Source organism: Scyliorhinus canicula, chromosome 19 (assembly GCF_902713615.1).
Source record: "Scyliorhinus canicula chromosome 19, sScyCan1.1, whole genome shotgun sequence".
NCBI lineage: Eukaryota > Metazoa > Chordata > Chondrichthyes > Carcharhiniformes > Scyliorhinidae > Scyliorhinus > Scyliorhinus canicula.
Window position 1 is genome coordinate 100,214,291 of NC_052164.1, and position 25,325 is coordinate 100,239,615.

General features: G+C 47.6%; 1 protein-coding gene across 2 annotated transcripts in view; it reads right to left on the bottom strand.

Annotated features, from left to right (window-relative positions):
• The window catches only part of pdzd3a (PDZ domain containing 3a), a 61,421-nt gene that overhangs the window by 4,393 nt on the left and 31,703 nt on the right, over window positions 1–25,325 (bottom strand). For both annotated transcript variants that reach the window (XM_038779732.1, XM_038779731.1), the window contains exons 3-8: window positions 23,500–23,564; window positions 20,973–21,184; window positions 15,257–15,458; window positions 11,845–11,981; window positions 8,746–8,950; window positions 1,579–1,775 (exon numbers count right to left, since the gene is read on the bottom strand). In XM_038779732.1, coding sequence (XP_038635660.1) covers window positions 1,579–1,775; window positions 8,746–8,950; window positions 11,845–11,981; window positions 15,257–15,458; window positions 20,973–21,184; window positions 23,500–23,564 — 1,018 coding nt within the window. The remainder of the gene's footprint in view (window positions 1–1,578; window positions 1,776–8,745; window positions 8,951–11,844; window positions 11,982–15,256; window positions 15,459–20,972; window positions 21,185–23,499; window positions 23,565–25,325) is intronic.

Genomic DNA, 25,325 nt, shown 5'->3' on the forward strand with positions numbered 1-25,325 from the left:
GCGGGGGGGGGGGAGGGGGCGGGGCCGAGGGGGGGCGGGGCGGGGCCGAGGTGGGGGGGGCGGGGCGGACGGGACGGAGGGGGGGGGCGGCCGCCCTGGGGGAGGGCGGCCGCCGCGCATGCGCTGGTTGGCACCGGCCCAACTGCGCATGCGCGGGACCCGAGTCTCTGGCGCCCCCTCGCACATGGCGCCTCGGGCGACTGCCCGAGTTGCCGGTACCTTGGGCCGGCCCTGACAATGCTCTAGCTACCAAGGTGTGAAGCAGGTCTGAAGGATCAGTTGGTCTTGAGCTGCCTGGAAATCTTGAATATTTGCTTGAGATCCGCAAATCTTTTCCAGCAAGGAATGGAGTTTTTTTGCAGAGTTAGATGGCAGACCAGCCTTCGTCTCAGTGAGTGATGGGACAGGATCGAGGGACTGAATGGTCTCCTCCTGTTTCTCTGCTTACTCAACTATTCCCTCCTCTTCTTTATCTCTGTACCTCAATGTGAAGCATCTTGGCTTTCAGTTTGCCGACAAGGCTGTGTTTGACCCTCACCAGATGACCTTTCACCTTTGTGCAACATTAATTGGACACCTGACTTGATTTGTCTGGTGGAAACACATTGGTAAGATTTTTTTTAAATTTAGAGTACCCAATTATTTTTTTCCAGTTAAGGGGCAATTTAGCGTGGCCAATCCACCTACCTTGCACATCTTTGGGTTGTGGGGGTGAAACCCACGCAGACACGGGGAGAATGTGCAAACTCCACACGGACAGTGACCCAGGGCCGGTATTCGAACCCGGGTCCTCAGGGCTGTGAGGCAGCAGTGCTAACCACTGCGCCACCGTGCAGCCCAAGATTTAACATTTTGATCACAGTAAAAAGGTCTTACAACACCAGTGTGGTGAATGAGAGTCACACGGTATTACAATCTGTATACAGTATATATGTATCAATATTGTAAGTGCAGTTGCACTACCTGACCACCAGGGGGAGTAGCTCTGGGAGTACTCGAGAGTTTGTACTGGGCTCCTCCCTTGGCTCCGCCCAGGACTCCTCCCCCTGGAGCTGCTGTATAAAGATCCGTTGCACAGGGTCAGCCGGCCAGTTCACCGAATGTTCAATGGCTAACAGGCTGGCTCTGTTGTAAGTATATTAAAACCGCTATTCTAATCCTACAAGCATGTGTCTGTAGAATTGTTGGTTCCAACAACCAGGTTAAAGTCCAACAAGTTTGTTTTGAATTCTAGCTTTCGGAGCACTGCTCCTTCCTCAGGTGAATTCAGGGCCTGTAAAGAGTAAAGCTCCCTCTACACTATCCCATCAAATTTCCCCAGGGCAAGTATGTCAGTTAGATACTGGGTGAAACTTCCTCAATGTTTCCCATCAATAACCCTGCCAGCCTGGAATCTCTATCTGCAGTATGGCCATAGTTTATTTTTATAAATCATCAAGATGGAATGTTTAGCTCTCTCGTCTTTGCTTTAAAATGTTCCTTTTATACACAGCAGAGAATAAGTGACACTTCTATTTCAGTAAGTAAAAACTGAGCAATGAAAGGCTTTAAAACAAACTAAAGAAGGGAAATACTCACAGAGGTGAAATATTTATCTCCTTCAGAGCTGATGACCATGAGGGTAGTTTGATTCCCACTCTCCCTGATCTTCCTCACCGCACAATCGTGCTGCAGTCCCACAATGTTCCCTTTGTTTACAGCCAACAGACGATCTCCTTCCTTCATTCCACATTTCTCCGCCGGACTCCCAGCATCCACTTCCCACAAATACTGACCTGGAAAAAAAAGGTCAGCCTAGGTGTAGTTACCATGACAAAATGATGGTCAACAGCAACGCTTTAGTCAATTTCCAATAATTTTGCTCACAAAAAGTGCCTGCAAGTAGGAACACGGAGGGGGGGGGGGGGGGGGGGGGGGCGTGATTCTCTGCCCCCGTGACACCGGCAACGTGGATCGCGATCAGGCGGGGAACTCGCCGTCTGGCCGAAGTCGAGGTTGACGCTGGGCGTGGCGGCGGGATAGGGGTTCCCACCACCATGCTTCCCCCCCGTGGCGGGGTCAGCGATCGCGATCAGCTAATGCATAATTAGCGAGCCCGACACCAGAGTCTCCGGACCCTCTTGATTCTCCGGACCTCCGTGCCAGGAATTACGGGTATCACCAAACATGTGGCGGTCCCTGCGGTGGGCCAAGGGAGAATTCCTTCAGCCCAGCTGCCTCCAAAGTCAACCCAAATGTCCCCCCTCCTCCACAATGCACTGCCTGACTAAAGGAACCCCCCCCCCCACAGAGACCCCCTAAAGTGGGAGATACACCCAGGAATCTCCTAACAAAAGGGACCTCCCACAGAGATGCCCTAAATAGGGAGATCAACCCACAGGGACCCCTTAAGTAGGGAGGCAGCCCCCAGGACTGCCTAACTACATGGAGACCCCACAGAGTCCCCCTGACTAAAGGGACCTCCCACAGATGCCCTAAATAGGGACACACTGCCCCAGGAATCCACTAACTAAAGGGACACCCCCACATGAATGAAATGAAATGAAAATCGCTTATTGTCACGAGTAGGCTTCAATGAAGTTACTGTGAAAAGCCCCTAGTCGCCACATTCCGGCGCCTGTCCGGGGAGGCTGGTTGACTCCATAACAAAAATAACCCCACATGGGGACACCCTAAATAAGGAGATCCCCCACAGTGAACCCCTAAATAGGGAGACCCCCACAGTGACCCACATAAATAGGGAGACTCCCGCAGGGTCCCCCTGAATAGCCCCCCCCGGACCCCCTACCAAAAAGGACCTCCATGGTGACCGCTAACTAAAGGGACCCCCCACACACAGACCCCCTCCAGAAAAAAGACCCCAGTCTGAAAGCTAAAAAGCAGTCCAGACAGGGGCAGTATAAAAAATGATAGTGTAACACTCCCCTGGAAGCTCCACCTGTCCATTCCTGGAAAGAGAACAGCTGTGAGCTGTGTTAACCCCTCAGATCCAGGTGTCCCGCTGCAGAACTCCTGCTTAAAATGTTATTTTTGTTTAATATAAATTTTCACGACACAATTATTTTTTTCCAATTAAGGGGCAATTTAGCGTGGCCAATCCACCTAGCCTGCACATGTTTTGGTTTGTGGGGGCGAGACCCACGCAGACACGGGGAGAATGTGCAAACTCCACACGGACAGTGACCCAGGGCCGGGATTCGAACCCGGGTCCTCGGCACCGTAGGCAGTAATGCTAACCCACTGCGCCACCGTGCCGCCTTAACTCCTGCTCAAAATGGCGGCCCGATCGCAGGATTCCCTCGGGAATCCCTCGTCAATCTTCATGGCAAGCCGTCCTAAATCGCCGAGTGTGCGAATCAGTAGCAAACCTCCTCCAGCAGCAGAGCGTAGAGCGTGATCCGCTGGCCATGTTGCACTCCCCTTTGAGAGCCCTCTCATGGACGTCTGATAGTCTTCACAACTCACGGGATTCACCCAAGTCCAGCAAGGCCTCCGAATCTGAAACACGCTCACAAGCACGCGCCGAGGCCTGTTTAAAGCTGGCTTCGGCGAATTTGCGAGGTATCCACCGGCAACGCGGGATCCACCAGACTCTCCAGCGAAGTGGCAGCCGGGCGCCGTTCAGCATTGGCCCATGTAAACGTGGATCAGGCAGAACGGCACCCGGGGGGGGGGGGGTCTCCCGGGCCATTGGAGACACCGGGGCGGTCAGGGTAAAGCCAAGATGGCCCCTTGATCCTCCCCCTGGTATGCGGGCACCTTGATGCACTGCCACCCTGGCATTGCCAATGTGCCCAGATGGCACTGCCAAGCTGGCTGGACCACTGCCTGAGGACCAGAGTGGCGGTGCAAGTGCCAGTGTGGCACTGACAAGGACCGGGAGCGAGGGGGGCCATGCCCATTAAAGGAGAATGGAGGGGGGGGGAGGTTGAAGAGTTGGGGTGTGCAGGGCAGGTAAGCAGGAGCCTCTGGGAGGTTGGAGGGGTTAAGGGTGGGGGTCCTGGAAGGGAGAGGCTGCTGTAAGGGGGTTTGGGGGGGCCTGAAGAGGGAGCCGGGAGTTTATTGAGAGTGCAGCTGACTGGGAGCAGAGTCGGAGGGCGGAGTTCCAGTTGGTCCACAGGGCAGCTATATTATGTAAGGTAAGAGGGGATGGAGGCTCGGACAGTTGCATGCTCCTCCTGTAGGTGAGGGATACCACCGGTGTCCCCGCTGACTATACCTGCGAGAAGTGCACCCAACTCCAGCTCCTCAGAGACCGTGTTAGGAAACTGGAGCTGGAGCTGGATGAACTTCGGATTATCCGGGAGGCAGAGGGGGTAATAGACAAGAATTACAGGGAGGTAACCACACCCAAGGTGCAAGACAAGAGTAGCTGAGTTACAGTCAGGGGAAGGAAAAGGAATGGGCAGACAGTGCAGAGATCCCTCTTGGCCGTTCCCTTTCAAAACAAGTATGGAGTTGTGGATAGTGAGGAGGGCTGTTGTCGGCTGCAAAGAGACATAGATAGGATACAGAGCTGGGCTGAGAAGTGGCAGATGGAGTTTAACCCTGAAAAGTGTGAGGTTGTGCATTTTGGAAGGACAAATATGAATGCGGAATACAGGGTTAACGGTAGGGTTCTTGGCAATGTGGAGGAGCAGAGAAATCTTGGGGTCTATGTTCATAGATCTTTGAAAGTTGCCACTCAAGTGGATAGAGCTGTGAAGAAGGCCTATGGTGTGCTAGCGTTCATTAGCAGAGGGATTGAATTTAAGAGCCGTGAGGTGATGATGCAGCTGCACAAAACCTTGGTAAGGCCACATTTGGAGTACTGTGTGCAGTTCTGGTTGCCTCATTTTAGGAAGGATGTGGAAGCTTTGGAAAAGGTGCAAAGGAGATTTACCAGGATGTTGCCTGGAATGGAGAGTAGGTCATACGAGGAAAGGTTGAGGGTGATAGGCTTTTTCTCATTAGAACGGAGAAGGATGAGGGGCGACTTGATAGAGGTTTATAAGATGATCAGGGGAATAGATAGAGTAGACAGTCAGAGACTTTTTCCCCGGGTGGAACAAACCATTACAAGGTGACATAAATTTAAGGTGAATGGTGGAAGATATGGGGGGGAAGTCAGAGGTAGGTTCTTTACCCAGAGAGTAGTGGGGGCATGGAATGCACTGCCTGTCGAAGTAGTTGAGTCAGAAACATTAGGGACCTTCAAGCAGCTATTGGATAGGTACATGGATTAGGGTAGAAAGATGGGGGTATTTGGGTAGAATAATGGGGTGTAGATTAATTTGTTCTTAATCTAGGACAAAAGTTCGGCACAACATTGTGGGCCGAAGGGCCTGTTCTGTGCTGTATTTTTCTATGTTCTATGTGTGTGTGTGTGTGTGGTGGGGGGGGGGGGGGGTGATATTGCCCATGGAGGGGGGGGTGGGGGGCCTACAAGCTCACTTAGAGATCGGGGCACCCTTTCAAAACAGTGGCCCGATCTTGGAATTCAGCTCCTCAGTGCTGGAAAAAAGTCTAAGCGTGCGCTGAAACAGGTGAGAAACTCCCAGGGTCCAAAAAAAAGGACTAAGTGTCATTGGATAGCGGTGGGAACTCGTCAGCAGAGCTGGCGGGAAACATCCTGAAAAACCCGCCGGAAATGAACTTTGAACTTTTTCAGGAGAATCGTGCTCATAGGGCGTGATTCTCCGCACCCGCGAAAAATCGTGAGGCTGGCGTCAAAAACGGGCGGGTTTGACGCCAGCCTCCGCCCCCCCGACCGGGAACCGATTCTGCTCCCCGGTCGGGGCTAGCATCGCGCGGCCGTGAACTCCGGCATCGCGGGCTTAACGAATTTCGTTAAGCCCGCTAGCCAGAGTTTTTTCTTTTTATAAATTTAGTGTACCCAATTATTTTTTTCCAATTAAGGGGCAATTTAGCTTGGCCAATCCACCTACTCTGCACATCTTTGGGTTGTGGGGGTGAAACCCACGCAGACACGGGGAGAATGTGCAAACTCCTCACGGACAGTGACCCAGGGCCGGGATTCGAACCCGGGTCCTCAGCGCCGTAGGCAGCAATGCTAACCACTGTGCCACCGTGCTGCCCCCGCTAGCCAGAGTTAGCGACGGCTGACGCGTCAGATGACGTCAGCCGCGCATGCGCGGATTGGACGACTCCAACCCGCGTATGCGCGGATGACGTCATCACGCATATGCGTGAAACCCGCGCATGCGCGGGCCGGTATGCCCCTCAGCCGCCCCGCGAATGGATACAGCGGGGCGGCGGAAGGAGAAAGAGTGCGCGGGGTAAGTACCCTTGGCACGGCCGTGGTACTGCCGTGCCAATCGGTGCCATGGTTCCCCAGATCGGGACTTTACGGCCGTTTTTACGAACGGTCAGACCAGGTGTGATTTACGTTCATAAAAACGGTCGTGAAGGCCTTGGAAATCGGCCCATCGGCCAGGGGAGAATCGCTGCTCGCCGTAAAAAAACGGCGGGCAGCGATTCGTGTCGGGAGGCGGGCGTGGGGGGGGGGGAGAATAGCTGGAGGGCGTCGGACCAGCGTGGCCGTAAAAATTTACGCCGCCCGCTATTCTCCGCCCCGTCGTGAGTGCGGAGAATTCCGCCCTAATCTCCCAAATGGAAAATCTTGCCCAGGAACTACCAGATGAAAAAAGATTGAAGTTGGTATAGTTTAGCTACTACCTTCCTGGTGGCTCCATTTTTTAAAGTTCATTTTTTCATAGGATGTGTGTGTTTTTGGAAAGGCCAGCATTTGTTGCCCACCCCTAATTTCCTGTGCTGAATGGCATGCTAGGTCATTTCAGAGGGCACTGAGGAGTCAATGCATATGTTGGTCGGCCAAATGGTAAGGATGGCAAATTTCCTTCCCTCATGGATCTCAGAGAACCAGATGGATTTTTACAACAAGCTATGATAGTCACTTATTGTTTATGAATTGAATTCAAACTCCACCAGCTGCTGCGATGAGATTTGAACCCAGGTCGCCGGAGCAAAGGCCTGGGCCTCTGGGTTACTCGTCCAGTGATGTTACGACTCTGCCATCATCTCCCCCGAATGATACAATGATAATGAAATTGTTGACTAATCATAGCACTCAATCTCTATTAATAAGTCTGCAACAAAAGCAGTTAGAAGTCGAGGAGACCTCCCCCAGTGAGGGTGAGCGTGTGTGAGCCATTTCCCAGAGATGGCTTCCATGTCAGGTGGCAGGTATTAAACTGGGAACATTAATTGTAGAGACCATGCAGAATGGCCACTGGAAGGTTCACATGGCTGCTGTTGAGGATACTTTTCTAAGTTTCGGATCAGGCCAGATAATGTACTTCTTGCTCTTCCTTCTATTGAATGGAATGTGAGAGGAACTTCAAACAATTTTAAACAACGTGACTAATCAATTTGTATCCATTTAAAAAAGTCACAACATATTTATTATCAATTTACTAAACAATGCACACAAGTAATTTGAAAAACCGAATACCTACCCAGATATTCAATTCTTATTTTTTAATTTAGCACTACTGCTTGGGGATTGTTTATGTGGAACTATTGAGACAGTTTTATTCAATATTTAACCTGTGCAGTGCTCTCTTAAGAGGGAAGGAAAGGTACAGAAGGAGAAACGAAAGGGAAAATGCTGGAAAATCTCAGCAAGTCCGGCAGCATCTGTAGGGAGAGAAAAGAGCTAACGTTTCGAGTCCGATGACTCTTTGTCAAAGCTAACAGAGAGAGTGGGAAATATTTATACTGTGGAGTGAGAATGAAAGATGAGTCATAGCCACAGAAACCCAGGGAAACTGGGTGCTAATGGCCACAGATACCAAGGGGAAAGAGTGTTAATGGCAGTCCCCAAAGAGGACAAAAGATGTGAAAGGTCAGAAGGAGATATGCTCTTACCCAACAATAATCTATCGATTTCAATCTTGAAAATATCAGCATCTGCCCATTTACAGAGAATCGTGAACACCGCCCAGTCCATCACACAGACCCGCCTCCCATCCAGTGACCCTGTCCACACCTCCCGCTGCCTTGGGAAAGCAGGCAGCATAATCAAAGACCCCTCCCACCCGGCTTATTCACTCTTCCAACTTCTTCCATCGGGCAGGAGATACAAAAGTCTGAGAACATGCACCAACAGACTCAAAAACAGCTTCTTCCCGCTGTTACCAGACTTCTAAATGACCCTCTTATGGACTGATCTGATCTCTTCACACATCTTCTCTTCTGAGTAGTACTACACTCCTGTATGCTTCACCCGATGCCCGTGTCTACGTATTTACATTGTGTAGTTTATGTTTGCCCTATTATGTATTTTAATTTCATGTACGGAATGATCTGTCTGAGCTGCAGGCAGAACAATACTTTTTACTGTACCTCGGTACACGTGACAATGAACCAATCCAATTCAATCCTTTGTGGAACGAGATAATTTCAAATCTCCACTACCCCTTGTCTAAAAGAAGTCTTTCCTCATTTCATACCAAAATGCTCTAGCTCTAATTTTAAGAATGGGCTCTCATTCTGGACTGCTCCCTTTAACGTTAGCTTATTGAACAGTAACGCCAGGGATAATGGTGATTGCTCAAATGAGGATTGGGGGATGAATGTTTGTGAACAGGGGTAAAAGCAAAAAACTGGTGAGGTACGAGGCAGAGGGAAAAGTTGGTGAAATTAAACTTAATCTGATTACAACAAAGTCCTAAAAACTTGTTGCTTCCTTGATTAGTTTCCTGTTTACAATCAGTCTCTTACCGTATGTCCCTGAAGTTGTTTTCTCAGTTTTCAACAGGAACCCGTAGCCACAACTGCCTTTCACCAAATAAAGCTTTCTTGGCTTGAATGGCACGTGCTTGAAGCAGGCCATAGCTGGAACGATCCTGATGCCTTTGTCTCTATAGTAAGCATCTGTCTTCTGATCAGTCACCAGTAACGTTACTGAGTCTCCAGTTTCTTTAATCTATCAGCAAACATGAGCGTTGCTTATATTACTCAGCACAATCCAAGTTAAATATTTTCCGATACTTTTTTCTAATCATGATTTCTATGTGTTCATTTTTCTGTCACTGTTTACCAATTTTCTCACTTGTTTTTGGGATCCTGCGTAGTTCCTTTAATGGAATCTAGCACTGAACTCAGCGAGCTGCTTTTGATACTGGTGGTTTTTACATGGTTAAAATGACAAGGTGAAATTACTGACCCTCTTGGCATCAAATATCACATCCTCAATAATTTCCTAATCAGTATTCATGAGGCACGTTTAATCCATTTCAGTTACAAAATTACTTCTGTTTGATGTGGTTGGCCTGAACAACACTTTTAGAAAGAGCAATAAAAAGCCACAATAAACTCAACCATTTTTTGATTTATTTCAGTGTCATTTATCCACCAGCATATTCTTCAACCCCTTCTCTCTCCAGAGGTCTGACTAAGTATTCCTTGAACTCATTAACATTGTCCATTCAGTGCTTTTTCTGGCAACTTATCTCATAGAAGGTGTGAAAGTGGATGCAAAAATAACTTCTGACTTCACTTCATACAATCCGCAGTGCAGAAGGAGGTCATTTGGCCCATCGAATTTGCACCGGCCCTTGGAAAGAGCACCCCTCTTAAGCCCACACCTCCACCCTATCCCGTAACCCAGTAACCCCAACTAACCTTTTTGGACACTAAGGGCAATTTATCATGGCCAATCCTCCGAACCTGCACAACTTTGGACTGTGGGAAGAAACCGGAGCACCCGAAGGAAACCCACGTAGACACGGGGAGAACGTGCAGACTCTGCACAGATAGTGACCCATGCCGGGAATCGAACCTGGGACCCTGGAGCTGTGAAGAAACTGTGCTAACCAATGTGCTATCGTGCAGCCCACTTCTATGACCCGACTTTTTAATGTATAAACAAAAGAACGGTAAAATGAAACCTATAAAGAACATTAGCAGTTGAGGACTTGGGTGGTGCAGTGTCAGCACATCTGAATTGATGACATGAAAGTGTTGCTGTCCAGCTGTATGGCTTTTCTGGGTTTAGGCATGTTTATCCAATTCCTCGTAACCATCGACCAACAGCACAATCGGCCCATAAATTGTCAGTCTCTCTCAGGAAGGTGTTAAGGATGGCTTATGTAGGAAATGGAAAAATCCACACATCTGCAGTGGTTAGTGCTTTTTTTTTTAGACTGGATATCCACATTTATTTCATTCATTCATTCAGAGATGTGGTTGTTGCTGGCAAGGCCAGCATATGTTGCCTATCCCTAAATTGCCCCTGAGAAGGTGATGGTGGACCAACATGGCAGCACGGCAGCACACGTGGCTAGCACTGTGGCTTCACAGCGCCAGGGTCCCAGGTTTGATTCCCCGCTGGGTCACTGTCTGTGCGGAGTCTGCATTTTCTTCCCGTATCTGCGTGGGTTTCCTCCGGGTGCTCCAGTTTCCTCCCACAGTCCAAAGACATGCAGGTTAGGTGGATTGGCCATGATAAATTGCCCTTAGTGACCAAAAAGGTTAGGAGGGGTTATTGGGTTACGGGGATAGGGTGGAAGTGAGGCCTTAAGTGGGTCGGTGCAGATTGGATGGGCCGAATGGCCTCCTTCTGCACTGTATGTTCTAATACAACTGAAGAGGGCAGTTCAGAGCACTGTGATTGGGCTGGTGCCACGTGTAGCAGATTTCCTTCCCCACGGGGCGTTTCTCCTCCTTCTTCAGGTATCAATGGTGGTCATGGATTTCCTTTGGCTTGGTCCATGGCTATGCTCGTCAAAGTGGTTTGCGTTACCTTCTGCAGTCTGACTGACCGAGACCACTCTTACCACCTGCTATATCAGAAAGAGCCACAGGCCGACAATCAGCCGGTTTGGCCACATTATGAATGCACCTTCTGTGGCCATCAGGTGCTGGACTAGGACTTCAGCTTCTGGCCGAGAGTCAGGGACACTAACTACCACTGCGTCACAAGACCTCCATCACAGGATATTAGTGAAGAAATTAGCGAACCCTGATTGCTGATAATGTGACGTCGCTTTCCAGGGTATTGTGCAACTGGAGCCACTGATGCTGAACCATTAATTTTGATTGGTGAGAAGTTATGATTTGGGAGGGAAGAAAGGTGTTTACAATTTCCCAGTTTGTGCTCAAACACACAAGCCAAGCACAGAAGCAGCAAGTTTCCCCCCCCCAGTGGCGATCAATAACTACGCACAGGTCTCACGATGGGATGTAACTCCTTCATTTAATTCCCCTGCTTTTCTTCAGATAATCATTCGAGATCATTGGCATCCACCTGAGAGGGCAGACGGACCCTCGGTTTAAAGTTTAATTTAGAAGACTGGTGCAGCACGGTGGCACAGTGGTTAGCACTGCTGCCTCACGGCACCGAGGTTCGATCCCGGCTCTGGGTCACGCGGTCCATGTGGAGTTTGCGCACTCCTTCCCGTGTTTGCGTGGGTTTCGCCCCCACAACCCTAAGATGTGCAGGCTAGTCGGATTGGCCACGCTAAAATTGCCCCTTAATTGGAAAAAAAATGAATTGGGTACTCTAAATTTATATGAAAAAAAAAATAATTTAGAAGACTGCACCTCAGACAGGGCAGCACTCCCTCAGTACTACACTGCAGTCATCTTGGCTTAGGTGCTCAAGTCTTTGAAGTCGGACTTTAGGCCATGATCCTCTGACTCAGAGATGAGAGTGCTATCCACGGAGCCACGAGTAGAAATTTAGATCCCATCGTATTTTTTTTAAGAGGCTGGGTTCTCCTCCATTTCCCATAATGGCTACAGTATGTTAGTTGCATCATACAATCATCGGCAACTAACAAGATAAATTAATGCGAGGGATCCGTCGAGGCTCCTTACCTGTCTTTTGACTTGCAGATAGGTATAATCCTCCACATTGACTCCATTAATTTCAATGAGTCTGTCATCTGACTGCAGTCCGCACCTCTCCGCAGGCCCTTCAGATTGGGTGCTCAATGTAAACGGAGCCTTGGCACCTAATTCATCCAAAAGCGAATACAAGTTCATATAATCTTTAAGTAGTTTATTTTAACATTTGTCAATGGTATGAAGTGGACAATATTAAATTGTGTGCTCTTCGAATCATAAAATGGGTACAGTAGAGCAGGAGGTCATTCAGCCCATCCTGTCCTTGCTGTACTTCTGTAAGTATTACTTAGCTAGTCCCAATAGGTAAGTCTTTCTAATACCCCCCTGTTAGCTCAGGCAGTGTCTCAACTGCCTCCTCTTTCACTGCGACCTTGGCAGCATCTTCTTCCTTGCTTAAAGGCAGATGCATAATACTCATTCAGTACCCACCCATGACCCCATGCCTAAATCCCATTTATAGCCCCGAATCAGCTCACTCCTCCATTTCCCACTTTTTAAAAAGTGGTTTATATGCTTTGAAATTATTTGTTTCACTACTCGTTATTTTTTCGAATGTTATTTCCATTGAAGTCAATGAGTGGAACATGGGCAACACATTTGATGAGCGTCCAGTTCCATGTTGCCCAATTTAAACCCTTGTCTTAAATTAAAATGGTCCCATTTGCTTTCTGGTGCCAGTTGATCAGAGGTTGACTACCATTTTTCGGGGACTCGCACCCTCCCCCTTTTGCCAAGTCACAACCCCACCCTCTGTTGGCGTGCCGGCCCACCCCAAATGACATCAAGCCCTGCTCCAAATTACGTCAAATCTGGTCCCAAAAACGCCGATGCCCTCCTGATCCACCCACCCACTGCTCACTATTCCCCACAGGGGAACAAAGTGTGAAGGTTTACTGAAAAAACGTGTTTGTCAGTGCACACTGTATATATAGGTATTGTACAGAGGATGTTTACTCTAATTGTACCCTCGCTGCTTCATTGCACCGTACCCACTTGGCACCTGGACCCAACCTCCGACCTGACCCGACTACCATCTCATCCACCCGCTGATCCACTCACCCAGCCATTCACTAACCTTCACACTATTCATTAAAAAAAGCCCTGAGACATCTATTTCGATAATTACATTTGCACTGGAGAATCTGCATGGGTTCATTTCAGCTTTAGCTGGGACCGCCAAGTCCTGATTGAAAACGGGCATTATTGTCGAGGAGTAGAAAACCTGCTGGGCAGCGGAAATGAGTCCAGCCTTACAGCTGACTGGCAGATCTGAGATATAACCTCTGCCCCCATAAACTCCACAGCCTCAAACCTCTCGAGGCAAAGGGATTTGCCCTCCTATTAGTTCTAAATTTCATGTTTTTTTTTCACATGTGGCCTTTAGTTCCTGCTTCCTCAACTCATGGAAGCAGCATGCTCAACTTTATCCCCCCCCTTCTTACATTAAACCAACTGGGATAACTCGATCATGTATCAATTCAAAATCTAGTGAACATCAATACAGTGAAGTTAAGCTAGTTAATGAATATCATTTCCTTGGAGATGGCTTGTGTCCCTGAATCTGCTGAACAGAGAAGAATTAATTTAGCACTTTGTCAGCTGCCTATTCACAAAGACCATGCAGGACAGATTCCAGTTAAACAGCGGCAAACCAACTCCTCATCTGGAACAGAGCCAGAAGGTACAGGAATGCCTTTGATTAGATGCTGCATACTAGATAACCTACACAATTGCTGAGCGTGCAGAAGTGCCAAGTTGCACATGAAGCAACCAGCATCTAACAAGCATGATGAAGGTAATCTAAGCAATGGGTCAAAAACATGGACAGTCATTTGGACAACATTACTGCATGAGATGATTATATTGATGGGGAGATTGAGCACACATAGAAACCCCAATGGGAGCTATGTATATAATGTATATATGTATATGTGTATATATACAAGATGTTTAGTAATTGCCCAAAATAACCTAACAGCAAAATGGAGGGCAGTTTCAGGAGTTGAAAGGACTGTCCTGAAGTCTACCCATCTTGTAACATATTGTTTTCTCTTTATCCTGTCCTGTTGTTCATTTTTAGCCTTTGCCTGTTAAAGCAAAGAAGATACCGTGGGGCAGCACGGTAGCATTGTGGATAGCACAATCGCTTCACAGCTCCAGGGCCCCAGGTTCGATTCCAGCTTGGGTCACTGTCTGTGCGGAGTCTGCACATCCTCCCCGTGTGTGCGTGGGTTTCCTCCGGGTGCTCCGGTTTCCTCCCACAGTCTAAAGATGTGCAGGTTAGGTGGATTGGCCGTGACAAATTGCCCTTATGTCCAAAATTGCCCTTAGTGTTGGGTGGGGTGACTGGGTTATGGGGATAGGGTGGAGGTGTTAACCTTGGGTAGGGTGCTCTTTCCAGGAGCCGGTACAGACTCGATGGGCCGAATGGCCTCCTTCTGCACTGTAAATTCTATAATTCTATGTCATTTTAAAACAATGCTCGGATATTGGACCAGTGCTGACCCTGCAACAATTTACTAATGTTAAACAATAAATTTACATCGTCAGCAATGGTACAGTCGAGGAGCAAGATTTCCAACTCAAGAATTGGTAGAATTATACGGTGTGCCTGTAATTTATAACTTTTGACAGTAATTTAGTTCATTGAGCACTCAGCAAAGCAGTGATTCATTTCAAAACTCAAGAACCTGCTTGAAAGATATGTTTCAATAACTGTGTAACTTTTGTTTTGACTGGGTTTCATTTCTAATCTTGAAAAATTGAAATTGAAAATCGCTTATTGTCACAAGTAGGCTTCAAATGAAGTTACTGTGAAAAGCCCCTAGTCGCCACATTCCGGCGCCTGTTCGGGGAGGCTGATACAGGAATCGAACCATGCTGCCTTGGTCTGCTTTCAAAGCCAACGATTTAGCCCTGTGCTAAACAGCCCCTGCACTTCTGTGGTCAACTGCTCACTTGAAGTGTCAGTCTGTCATGATCCAAATGTTGCATCAGCTGAGGAAGACTCAGACTGATTGATGCTCCTGCTCCCACACCACAGCCACCTCTCAGTATGGGGCCTGGCCCATTGGCCGGGGTCCCGCTTTGCAGCACTGTGTGTGTCATTGTAAGTCCCTCTCTGCAGTTAATGATCACTAATTGTCAGCTTCCAGTCACAGGGAGGAGTCCAAAACAGTCAGCAGAGCATAAAGTCAGGACTCTGGCCCTTCCTCCGTGCCAATATGCCCCTGAAATCCCACCCAGGACTCAGCTAAGGGCTGGGTGAGTAATTTCACTGATTGTTGCTGACCCCAAGCGTGTGGAAGTCCCTGCATCTCTCTCAGCAAGAATAAGGAAGATGTCAGTGAGGTGCAAAGAGAAAAACCTGGGGGAAACGTACCTTCAGAAGAGCGCAACTCAAAGCCAAATCCGTTGGGGCCTTTTTCCACGTAACACAATCGTGGTTTGCCACACGGAGGCTGAATATCGGCCTGTATAAGCTCCACAATATTCAGATTCTTCACTTTTGCGTCTTCATAGGCAGCCCCATCGACAACGAGAAAGGTGATCTTGCTGCCACTAAGCCTTATTTTCTCTACAACCTACCATGAGGAGGAGAGGAAATGTATTATGAACACCATGTTCACACCCATCTGCTTGGCTCCTTAAGCCCCTGAGACCAAATGGCAAAGGAGGCGAAGGCCATTCAACTTCTCATTCAATAAGATCACGGTCAAACTTGGACCACAGTTACACTTTCCCACACAACCCCATATCCCTGATTCCCAAATATCCAAAATTCCATTGACTGAGCAGCTAATGGACTCAAACTGACGACAGACAAATGACCTATCTAGTAATATGAGACAATCCCACCTCGTCCCCTTCCTGCCCAACATTCCAAACAGTCCCATCTCTACAGTCACTGAATGTAATCAATCAATTGGAATGATGTGGGATGTGCCTGATCACCAATTTAAACACCATGGTAAGAGAATAGTTCAAAGCCATGCTCATTTCTCAGGAACAGGCAACATGACAAGGCTAAACCAAGATACGGACAACCTTTGCCTTTTGATTGAGACGTAAAACACCTATTCTCCCTGTTGGATGACACAGGGTGTTTAATGTTTCATATGCATGCCTCATCTAACATCAATAAAGAATAATATTCTGGACATTATCATGCACGATGTGTTGGAGTGTTGTTGCTCATATTAGCTGCGGCGTTTGCTGCATTACAACAGTGAGGAGATGTCACGAGGTAGGTTCTTTACACAGAGAGTGGTGGGTGTGTGGAATGCGCTGCCAGCAGAGGTGGCGGAGTCAGAGTCATTAGGGACATTTAAGTGACTCTTAGACAGGCACATGGACAGCAGCAAATTGAAGGGGTGTAGGTTAGGTTGATCTTAGATTGGGATAAATGGTCGGCACAACATCGTGGGCTGAAGGGTCTGTACTGTGCTTTACTGTTTTGTTCTAACACTTCTGGAAACGTCAGAAAAGCACTTTGCTGGCTCGAAAGCACTGAGTCATTAAGATCTTATTTACTTGTCTGTCTATCAGTTGGCCCCTCTTTCTGCCTTTCTTGACTGCACTCTCAAAATCCCTGACTGTGAAAGTGAAACACATTGAGATGTTTCAATGCAGCAAGCTATGAATGAAGTGAGCGTTATTATTCTCATAATTCCCACCATGTCGCTGGTTATCTTCAATCAAATTTTCAGGAACACAAAATCAGATTAGATTCAAAGTGTCAAGGAATGCGTCCGTTATGCAACTGTTGCTTCAGGATATTATATCACTGATGTTATATCCTGTATTTACCAGAATCTCATCGGTTGGTTTGAAACAATCATGTTAAACTTCCCTGATCAAGTACACACAGATTACAACTCATTCTGGGCTATCTAGTAACATGAGGCAATTCCACCTCGCCCCCATCCTGCCCCAACATTCCAGATAATCCCATCTCTACAGTCACTGAATGTAACAAACGCTGCCGAAGAACTTGAACACATTCAAACTTCTGCCGCTTGTATCCTAATCATTTCAAGTCCTCTCCACACATCTACCCCCCTCTTTATGTTCGCTGAACTTCACTGGCCACTCTGCCCAGCAATTTCTTAATTTTAAAATTCCCATCCTTCTATTCTCTTCTTTCCCCTTCATGTCTCTGTAACCTCTTTCAAGCCCTTAATCTTTTGGGGTCGTTATACCCTTGTCAGCCCTGACTTTAATGACTCCCCTATTGGTGGCTGTGCCCTCAGCTGTCTGGGTCTCTGTTTTTATTCATTCATGCGATGTGGGCATCACTGGATAGACCAGCATTTACTGCCAACCCCTAATTGTCCTTGACAAAGTGATAGTGAGCTGTCTTCTTGAGCTGCTGCAGTCCTTGTGATGTAGGTACATCCACATTGCTGTTTGGGAGGGATTTGCAGGATTTAGACCCAGGAACTGTGAAGAAACAGCAATATATTTCCAAGTCAGGATGATGTGTGGCTTGGAGGGGAACGTGCATGTGTGTGGTGTCCCCATGCATCTGCTGCACTTGCCCTAGATGTTAGTGAGTTATGAAGGTGCTGTCCAGGGAGCCTTGGTGAGTTCCTCCAGCACATCTTGCAAATGGTACTGTGCATCGGTGGTGGAGGGAGCGGATGTTTGTGGAAAGGTGCCAATCAAGTGGCCTGCTTCGTCTAGCACTGCTGTCTCACGGCCTCGAGGTCCCAGGTTCGAACCCGGCTCTGGGTCACTGTCCGTGTGGTGTTTGTACATTCTCCCCATGTTTGCATGGGTTTCACCCCCACAACCCAAAGATGTGCAGGATAGGTGGATTGACCACGCTAAATTGCCCCTTAATTGCAAAAACTAAATAAATATTTGGGTACTCTAATTTTATATTTAAAAAATGGTATCCCCACAAGATTTTGAGAGTGTTTCAGTGATGGTAATCCTATTGAATGGCAACAGGCAATGGTTAGATTCTCTCTTGTTGGAGATGGTCATGGGTTTCCTCCGGGTGCTCCGGTTTCCTCCCACAGTCCAAAGATGTGCAGGTTAGGTAGATTGGCCATGCTAAATTGCCCTTAGTGTCTAAAAATAGGTTAGGAGGGGTAATTGGGTTATGTGGATAGGGTGGAAGTGAGGGCTTAAGTGGGTCGGTACAGACTCGATGGGCCAAATGGCCTCCTTCTGCACTGTATGTTCTATGTTCATCCAGACAAGTATTCCATCACACTCCTGACTTGTGCTTTGCGGATGGTGGACAGGCTTTGAGGAGTCAGGAGGTGAGTTACTCGCTGCAGGATTCCCAGCCTCTGACCTGCTCTTGTGACCACAGTGTTTATATGGCTAGTCCAGTTCAGTTTCTGGTTAATGGTAACCCCCAGAGGGCGGCACAGTGGTTAGCACTGCTGCTTCACAGCACCGAGGACCCGGGTTCAATCACGGCCCCGGGTCACTGTCTGTGTGGAGTTTGCACATTCTCCCTGTGTCTGCGTGGGTTTCACCCCCACAACCCAAAGATGTGCAGGATAGGTGGATTGACCATGCTAAATTGCTCCTTAATTGCAAAAACTAAATAAATATTTGGGTACTCTAATTTTATATTTAAAAAATGGTAACCCCACAAGATTTTGAGAGTGTTTCAGTGATGGTAATCCTATTGAATGTCAACAGGCAATAGTTAGATTCTCTCTTGTTGGAGATGATCATGGCCTGGCACTTGTGAGGCGCAAATGTTACTCCCCACTTGTCAACCCAAGTCTGGATATTGTCCAGGTTCTGCTGCATTTGGACATGGACTGCTTTAGTATCTGGTGAGTCACAAACAGTGCTGAAAATTGTGTAATCATCTCCAAACATTGCCTTTTCTGGCCTTATGATGGAAGGAAGGCCAATCATGAAGCAGCCAAAGATAGTTGAGCCAAGGACACTACCCTGCGGAACTACTGCAGTGAGATGATTGACCTCCAACAAACACAACCATTTTCCCTTGTGCCAGGTATGACTCCAACCAGCAGAGGTTTCTCCCCGATTCCCATTTTGTTGGCGCTCCTTGATGCCATACTCAATGAAATGCTGCCTTAATGTCAATGAGAGTCACTCTCAGCCCATCTCAGTTCAAATCTTGTCCATGTTTGGACCAAGGCTGTAATGAGGTCAGGAGCTGAGTGACTCTGGCGGAACCCAAACTGAGCGTCTGTGAACGGGTTATTGCTGAGTAAGTGCCGCTTAATTGCACTGTTGATGACTCCTTCCATCACTTTACTGATAGTCAAGAGAAACTGATGGGTCAGTAATTGGGCGGGTTGAATCTGTCCTACGCTTTGGCAGACAGGACACACCTGAGCATGGGAGGCTGATGGGCTGGCAGCTGGCCGGGTTGGAATTGTCCTCCTTGTCCTCCACAGGACGTTCCTGGGCAATTTTCCACATGGGAGGGTAGATGCCAATATTGTAGCTGTACTGGCACAGCTTGGCTCGGAGTGCAGCAAATTCTAGAGCACAAGCCTTCAGTACTATTGCCGGAATATTGTCAGGGCCCACAGCCAGTATCTTGTGCATTCTTACTTGTGGAGGCTCCACCTCCAGTGAGTTGTTTAATATCCAGCACCATTCAGGACTGGATGTGACAGGACTGCAGACTTTAGACCGATCAATTGGTTTCAGGGCCACTTAGTTCTGTCTATTGCACGCTGCATACACTTTTTGGACACATGTAGTTCTGAGTTGTAGCTTCACCTCATTTTTAGATTTGCCAGCTGCTGCTCTCCGACACTCTTCATTGAACGAGGTTTGGTGTTAATGGTAGAGTGGGGGATGTACCAGATCCTGAGATTACAGGTTGTTGTCGAGAACAATTCTGCTGCTGCTAAAGGCTCACAGCTCCTCGTGTATGTCGAGTCTTGAGTTGCTAAATGTGTTCAAAATCTATCACATTTAGCACGTTGGTAGTGGCACACAACACGGCGGAGGGTATTATCAATGTGAAGATGGGTCTTTGTCTCCACAAGGACTGTACAGTAACCATTCCTACCGATACTGTCGGTGGAGAGATGCACTCGGGGGGGGTGGGAATGGGGGGGGGGAATGGGGGGGGAATGGGGGGGAATGGGGGGGGGAATGTGGGGGGGGAATGGGCGGTGGGGGCGAGGGGGCTGCGGTGCTCCCATTCTGTGAGGGGCGTTAGGGGTTGGAATTCTTTCCCCCAGTGAACAATCTGGAGGTTGGATCACTGTTCAAGGCTGAGGAAGACAGATGTTTGATCGACAAGGATTATGGAGAGCTGGCAGGGAAGTGGAGTTAAGACCACAAACCAATCAGCTGGGATTTTGCTGAGTGGTGGAATGGGTATGAGGGAGCGAAGGAGCTATTCCTCGTATTGCTTATGTTCTTATCCGACTCAATGTTTCATAACCAGAACAGTGGTTTCTAACGTGAGATAGGATTGAATTACCATCATCAAAATCTGTCCAGGAAATTAGATATTTGCCAAAATTGTAGAGTACCCAATTCTTTTTTTCCAATTAAGGGGCAATTTAGCGTGGCCAATCCACCTACCCTGCACATCTTTGGGCTGTGGGGATGAGACCCATATAGACACAGGGAAAATGTAGAAACTCCACACGGACAGTGACCTGGGGCCGGAATCGAACCTGGGTCCTCGGCGCTACCATCTCTGTATTGACCAGTTAGCAGTTAAAAGAAAGAACATCTGGACTGTCCAAACTGCTTTGTAGCCCACACAATTGCAGTTCCAGATGGAATGTAAGAAAAGTGGCAGACAATCTGCTCACGGCCAGCTCCCATACTCAGAAATCAAATCAATGATCAATAATCTGTTTTAGAAGTTAGCTGAGGGACAGTCAGGACACTGGGGTGAGCAGTCCTCTTCTTCACATGGTACCATGGGATCTTTAGCATCTACCTGAAGGGAAGATGGAGCCTTAGTTAAATATCTCACCCAAAAGACAGCACCTCCAACAGCGCTGCACTCCCTCAGTTTTCTGTTGATATACCAGCTAGGATTATGTGCTCAACTCTCTGTCGCGCGGCTTGTATCCTGATCATCAGCAGATCAGGGCTAAAAAAAGTAATAAAACCAGTCTCACCTTGAAATGCTCGGTGTTGTCCACAAACTCTCCATTTATCTCCAATACCCTGTCAGCATCAACAAGCCCAGCATGCTGAGCACAACTCCCGGGCTCCACTTGTCTGACGATATGTCCTGGCTTTCCCTTCTCTGCTCTCAAGTAGAAGCCAAACACCTCTTTATCTTTCTTAGTCAAGACACAGACTCTGGGCTTGAGGGTGATTGGCAATTCTGAAAAAACAAACATACAGCATTGATGTGCCCACGTCAGATTTTCACTGTGATTCAGAGCAGCCAAATGATGAGAACAAAACCAATGATGCTAGAAAATCTGAAGTTGATCTAATTGAAATATATTAAATGTATTCAAATAGTGACAAGAGAAACAATTTCTCCTGATTGCAGAATCTAAAATAGGGGTCTTTATCCCGGGGTAAGGGGTCTACCATTTGGGCTGAGGATTGGAGCAATGTCTTCACTCAGAGGATTTGGAATTCTCTATCCCAAAGCACAGTCATTATGTTGAATATAATAATCTTTATTGTTATTGTCACAAGTAGGCTTACATTAACACTGCAATGAAGTTACGGTGAAAAGCCCCTAGTCACCAAATTCTGGCGCCTGTTCGGGTACACGGAGGGAGAATTCAGAATGTCCAATTCACCTAACAGCACGTCTTTTGGGACTTGTGGGAGGAAACCGGAGCGCCCGGAGGAAACCCACGCAGATACGGGGAGAACGTGCAGACTCCGACAGACAGTGACCCAAGCAGGAATCAAGCCAGGGTCCTGGGAGCTGTGAAGCAACAGTGCTAACCATTATGCTACCGTGTCGCCCATATACTGAGGCTGATAGATTTTTGGGTACTAAGGGAATTAAGGGAAATGAAGAAAGTGGGAAAAGGGGAGTGGAGGTAGAAGATCAGTCATTATCTTTTTGAATGGCAAAGCAGGCTCAAAGAGCTAAATAGCCAACACCAGTTGCTATTTCTTATATAATGCATTGGAATGTAAATTGGTGCTTTGGGGATGACACTGCGATTCCTTCAAATCTCCCATGGAAACTGCAAACTAGGTGCCCTGGAATCCTTACACAGTTACACTGCATTAATTAGGGCGGGATTCTCAGTTGCCCGACCCCAAAATCGTAATCGGCAACCGGGTGGAGATTCCCCGTCTGCGACTGAATCGGGTCCGGCGGGGTTTTTCCGATGCTCTGCCCCTTCCAAATCGGCGCCATCTAGGAACGCGCCGCATGCCATAGCGACAGCGTCAGCTTGTTGCTTTGAGGCCCTCCCCCGAAGCTCCGCCCCCGATAGGCCGAGTTCATGGCCGCGAGGGCCGCGTGTGGTCTGGGTGTTCGTAAACCCGGTCTGGCGGCTGCAGACTGTGTCCAGCTCCACCACTGTCGGGCAGGAGCCGTGCTGCTGGCAGGGGGGGCTTTGGAGAGGGTTGGCGGGACTGGTGGGAGGGCGGTCCGGGGGTGGCGAGGGGGTGGTCCAGGGGGACACTATTTGGTCGGCCGGGTCCGTGTGTAGTTGGCGCCATGCTGTACGACGCGACCGCTATGGGGCACCGCCATGCGCATGCGGAGCCACGGACCTGGTAATTCTCGGGCCATTTCTATCGGGAACGCTGGGGGTTTTACGTGGCACAGCTGCTAGCCCCCACCGGGCGGAGCATCGGTGCAGGGGTGCCGCCAACTTTATAATCGTAAGACTAGAAACATTCTCCGGACATAGCCTCAAAATTGGAGAATCCAGCCCATAGTCCTTTTAAAATGATTTGATTGGATGTGGACAAATGCTAAGGCCAGCATTTGTTGCTCACCCCAATGGAACTGGATGACTTGCCAGGGCCATGTCAGAGGACCGTTAACAGTCAGTCACATTGCTATAGTATCAGGAAAGTCACATGGAGGCCAGATAGGGTGAGGATGGCAGATTTCTTTCCCTGAAGGACATTAGTAAATGTGATGGATTTTCACAATCAATGATAGTCTTCAGTAATGGTAACTATAAAACTAACTTTCAATTTCAGGTTTTATTGAATTCAAATTTCATGGATTTGAAACCAGCTACCTAGAGCATGAGGCTGGTCCTCTTGATTACTAACTAGTGTTATTACCATAATGCCCCTCATCTCCTCCTAATGGCGCAGAAACAGGCCATTCAGCCCAACCGGTGGATGCTGGCGTTGCTGTGCCAAACCAGCTCCTTCCCACTCCGCTTAAGTGAATTCTGTCATCCGTGATGGTAATAAACTGGGATAGCACATAATATAGCTCTGATTCCCAGATCACCAAGGTAACATTTAACCAGGATGCTCCAAAGTAGAAATTAGATTTTTTTTGTTTTTTTTGTTTCCAGATTCATTAATGTGGCCTCTGCGTTAGTGACAGAACTTATCTCATCAGCCAGGACAGTGTTCCATTTCTTTGGAGCTACATTCAGCTATAATGATGGGAAAAGTTAATATTTAACTCTTATCTGCCATTTACAGCACCTCATAAAATGCTTTCAATAAAATGCATTGAGCTTAATTTACCAATGTCGTCACATATGACCAAAGCCGGATTGTCGATTCCTTCCTTTGGATTAAAAGTAAATTTCCTGAAAAACAAATCAGAATATTAAAAAAAAGACATCGGTTTTATTCTTTTGACAGCCTAGTGGCACAGGAAGAGGCCATTTGGCCAATCACTTCAGTGCCATCTCTGAGGGAGAGTTACCCAGTTCGCCCCTACTCCCCTACTCTTCCATCATAGCCATGCAACATTTTCCTTCACAAGTGTTTACCCAATTCCCTTTTGAAAGTTACACTGAATCTATTCCACTTGCCCTGTCAGTGCATTCAGATCACTAAAAACGCACTGCATAAAAACAACGCTCTTCTCACCTCTCCTCTGGTTAGGATCATGGGAATTAAGAGCAGAATTAGGCCATTCAGCCCTTCGAGCCTGCTTCGCCATTCAATCAGATCACGGCTGATCTCTTCCTGGTCTCAAATCCACCACCCCACCTGTTCCCCATATCCCTTCTTGAAACCATTTAATGACTCTTCCACTGCACTGTGGGACTGCGAGTTACACAAATACACTACCCTCTGCGAGAAGTAGTTCCTCCTCATCTCAGTTCTAAATCTACCGCCTCTAAAGCTATATTTGTGACCTCTTGTTCTAGATTGCCACACAAGGGGGAACATTTGGTCTATGTTTACTTTATCAATCCCTTTTAGTATTTTATACACCTCGATCAGATCCCCTCTCATCCTTCTAAACTCCAGTGAGTATAAACCCAAACTGTTTAATCTCTCCTCATACGTCAACCCTTTCATCCCCGGAATCAATCTGGTAAACCTCCTCTGAACTGCCTCCAATGCCACCACATCCTCCCTCAAATAAGGAGACCAAAACTGGACACAATGCTCCAGATGTGGTCTCACCAACACCCAATACAATTGCAACAAAACTTCTCTACTTTTATACTCCAGGCCTTTTGCAATAAATGCTAACATTCTATTTGCATTCTATTTTTAATTACATGCTATACCTGTATACTGACTTTCTGCGATTCATGAACAAATGCACTCGGATCTCTCTGTCCAGACGCGCTTTGAATCTGCTTTCCATTTCGATAATAACTTGCCTTTCTATTTTTTGGACCAAAGTGGATAACCTCACACTTATCCACATTAAACTCCATCTGCCAAATTTTGGCCCAATCTCCTAGCCTATTGGATTGGATTGGATTTGTTTATTGTCACGTGTACCGAGGTACAGGGAAAAGTATTTTTCTGCAAGCAGCTCAACAGATCATTTAGTACATGAAAAGAAAATAAAATAGAAAGAAAATACATAATAGGGCAACACAAGGTACACAATGTAAATACATGGACACCGGCATCGGGTGAAGCATACAGGATGTAGTATTAATCAGGTCAGTCCATAAGAGGGTCACTTAGGAGTCTGGTAACAATGGGGAAGAAGCTGTTTTTGAACAGCTATCTATATCCATCTGTAAAATCTTTATCTCCTCTTCACTGCCTGCTTTCCTACCTATTTTAATAACATCCGCCAAGTTTGCTATGTTACACTCTGTCCCTGCTTGCAGGTCATTTATATGGATTGTAAACAGTTGAGGTCCGAGGACTGACCCCTGCGGCACCCCGCTGTTTAGTTCGCCAGCCAGAGAAGGACACATTTATCCCAACCCTCTGCTTTCTGTCAGTCAGACAATCCTCAATCTAATCTAGCATTCTACCCCCAATCCCCTGCGATCTCACTTTCTGGATTAGCCATTTATATGGCGCCTTGTCAAACACCTTCTGAAAGTCTAGATATACCACATCCACAGGTTCTCCATTATCCACCT